Source organism: Salpingoeca rosetta (genome assembly GCF_000188695.1).
Source record: "Salpingoeca rosetta unplaced genomic scaffold supercont1.2, whole genome shotgun sequence".
Lineage (NCBI taxonomy): Eukaryota > Choanoflagellata > Craspedida > Salpingoecidae > Salpingoeca > Salpingoeca rosetta.
The window spans coordinates 784,591-787,491 of NW_004754932.1; the positions used below are offsets into that span (position 1 = coordinate 784,591).

General features: G+C 54.0%; 2 protein-coding genes across 2 annotated transcripts in view; one reads left to right on the forward strand and one right to left on the reverse strand.

Annotated features, from left to right (window-relative positions):
- Positions 1-694: 694 nt before the first annotated feature.
- On the reverse strand, positions 695-2,089 carry PTSG_00748 (uncharacterized protein; the record flags this gene model as incomplete). Its single annotated transcript, XM_004998157.1, has 3 exons — positions 695-1,089; positions 1,378-1,542; positions 1,802-2,089. The coding sequence occupies 3 exons, from the start codon at positions 2,087-2,089 to the stop codon at positions 724-726; spliced, it is 819 nt and encodes a 272-aa protein (XP_004998214.1). The 3' UTR covers positions 695-723.
- A 140-nt stretch (positions 2,090-2,229) lies between these two features.
- The window catches only part of PTSG_00749 (uncharacterized protein), a 3,031-nt gene continuing 2,359 nt past the window's right edge, over positions 2,230-2,901 (forward strand). The window contains exons 1-2 of the mRNA XM_004998158.1: positions 2,230-2,488; positions 2,719-2,892. Of these exons, the coding sequence (XP_004998215.1) occupies positions 2,363-2,488; positions 2,719-2,892 (300 nt within the window). The 5' untranslated portion in view covers positions 2,230-2,362. The remainder of the gene's footprint in view (positions 2,489-2,718; positions 2,893-2,901) is intronic.

Sequence of the window (2,901 nt, forward strand, 5' to 3'; positions counted from 1 at the left end):
TGTCCCTCTTGTGTCGCATTCATTCATCAGTGAGTACACTTCGTGCGTGGAAACACAACAGTGGCGATGGAGAACGAGAGAAGCAACATAGTAAACACAACGAAAGAGAGCGCGTTGAGATGACATAGACAGCAAAACAGGATGGGATGTAGTGTGCATCATGTCCCATCAAACAAACGAACAACAACCACCGCGAAACGTATAAAGTTAGCGCTGACCGCACGGAAATTGGAAACGGCGTGCACGCATGGAACACACGGCACGTGGCACCAGACAATGAGAGCTACGATTGGATCTAAACATGCAGGCAGCAAAGGGTGCAACAGCAACCGGGAATCAAGTGCGGGAGGAGGACCAGCAGCAGGAGGAAGAGGGAGAGGCGGAGGGAGAGGAAGAGGTAGAGGAAGAGGAAGGAGAACAACAACAACAACAACAACAACAACAACACCAACAACAACAACAACAACAACAACAACAACAACAACAACATTATCGCACGCATCAACTTGAGCGATGGTGTCGACGCCATACAAAGGCACCCTTTGGTTATCATCATCACAAACACAACACAACCTCCTGCACAACAAGGCGACAGAACAACGACAGCCACAACATCAACCACAACAAAGCCACAAAAACACACGCTTGCACGCACGCACGCAAGCGTGTTGTCACACGTGTCGACATTCACGCGCGCGCAAGCAGAGCAGCGGCGCACGCCCGTCACTTCATCTTTGTGATGTAGACGTGGGACTGCTTTGTGGTGACACAGTTGTTGTCGTAGCTGTTGTTGAGGACAGTGGCGGGGCAGGGCGTCTTGGTGGTGGGGCGGCCAGTGGCATCCTTTGCGTAGCACAGCTCAATCTGCGACAGAAACGCCTTGTTCCCTGCCATGACGCACTGCAGGCCAACGTACTGCGCGCCGCCAAAGTGCTGCTGCAGGTCTGACACGGCCACGGGCTTTCCAGACTTGAGGGCCTGTGTGACGAACCCTGGCGTGGGGTTGGCAGCCACGAGCTGCATCTGGTATCCAAAGTACGCCTTCTGCACGTCGTACAGCGCGTCCACAGACTTCCACGCGTTGAGCACCTGCAACGGCACACAGCGACACAGTGTACATGGATGGATGTGTGTGTGTGTGTGTGTGTGTGTGTGTGGTTGCAGGTGGAAGGTTGTGTGTGTGTTTGATCGTGAGAACACCGGACAAAAGAAGGAGTGGAACACCGTAGCGTGTGATTGATAAACACACACACACACACACACACACACGAGACAGCAGGGATAGAAAACACTCAAGGCAATCGTGTCATGCGTTGAGCACAGCAGGAATAGCACGGCGGGAATAATCCATTTTGTGTGTGTGTAGGGAGGACGTACGGCGGGGAGGGCGCAGGAGCCGTGACGCTGCCACTCATGGGTAAGGAGGTCGGAGTACGCGTAGGCGGGGGCATACTTCTTCCACTGCTGAAGGAACTCTTGTTCAACGTTGTTCAGCACAGAGGAGATGGCCTTCCAGTAGCTTGTGTTGTCTGCGTGGCAAAACTGTTGCGAGCGAGAGTGAGCGAGAGAGAGAGTGGGTGAGCAAGTGAGTGGGGGGGGGATGAGTGAGCGTTTTGGCAAAGAAGGTGTGGCGGTGTGTTGGGTGGAAAGGGGTGCATTCAATGACAAAATCAAAAGCAAAACAAAACAACAACGACAACAACGACGACAACAACAACAACAACAACAACAACAACAACAACAACAACAACAACAACAACAACAACAACAACAACAACAACAACAACAACAACAACAATACCTGAGGCCAGTCGTGGCCGTCGTGGGAAGAGTTGTACTGGGGCCAGAGGCCGTGCAGGCCAAAGTTGCTGGCGGCAAAGTCAGAAGGCTCGATGGACTTGCACTCATCGGAGGAAGGGTTCTGGAAGCAAAACTCGGGCGTCCACGAGAGGGCCAGGACATAGGAGTCAAACTTTCCGGGATCGCCATACGCGCCCGAGGCGCTCGCCTGCGCAGCCATCAGCGCAAGTACCGCCGCCACTGCCACCACAGGCAGCAGCATGGTGTGGTTGTTGGTCGTGTGCGCCATCTTGCTTGCTTGCTTGCTTGTTGCTTGTTGTTGCGTTGGCTGGAGGAGGAAGGGAGGGCGCTGTTTTGGTGTTTTGCTGTTTGTGGTTGTGCAAGCAAAGCGAGAATTGCGCTGACGTCAGCGATAAAACCAATCACAACAAGCTCGTTGCTTGTTTGGATTTGCTGTGGGTCGTGGGCGGTGCGTATTTCCCACAACTCTCAACAAGCCCACTCACTGACCTTCACACGCACGACAACAGCCCGCTCATTCCCTGTCCTTGATCCAAGCAAGATGCCGCGTCGCTCTGCTCGGCTGGCAAACGCCAGCAAGCCCAATGCCACGCTTCGCGCAGACAGCGTGCATCAGTACACCATTCCCAAAAAGCAGACCAAGCAGGAAAAAGAAGTGGAAAAGAAGGTGTGTGCGTGTGTGTTTTGTGTGTGTTTTGTCGTGACGCGCATCACTCACTCACTCACTCCCACTCATTCTCACTCATTCACACATGCACGCACACACACACTCACTCACTCACACACACGCGCGCGCATCACTCACTCACTCCCACTCATTCTCACTCATTCTCACTCATTCTCACTCATTCACACACACACATACACATGCACACGCACACGCACACACGCACGCAGCGCGAGGAGCGGGCAAAGCGCAAAGGCCGTGGCATGCGGCGTGCAGACACGTTCTTCGAGTACGAAGGCCACCCGGAAACGCGCGAGCGCGTGGACAACCCCTTCAACTCGCTCATGGGCAAGACAATCGAAATCTACTTTGGCAAGGACCGCTCGTGGCGCCGCGCCCGCGTCGTGGAGTTT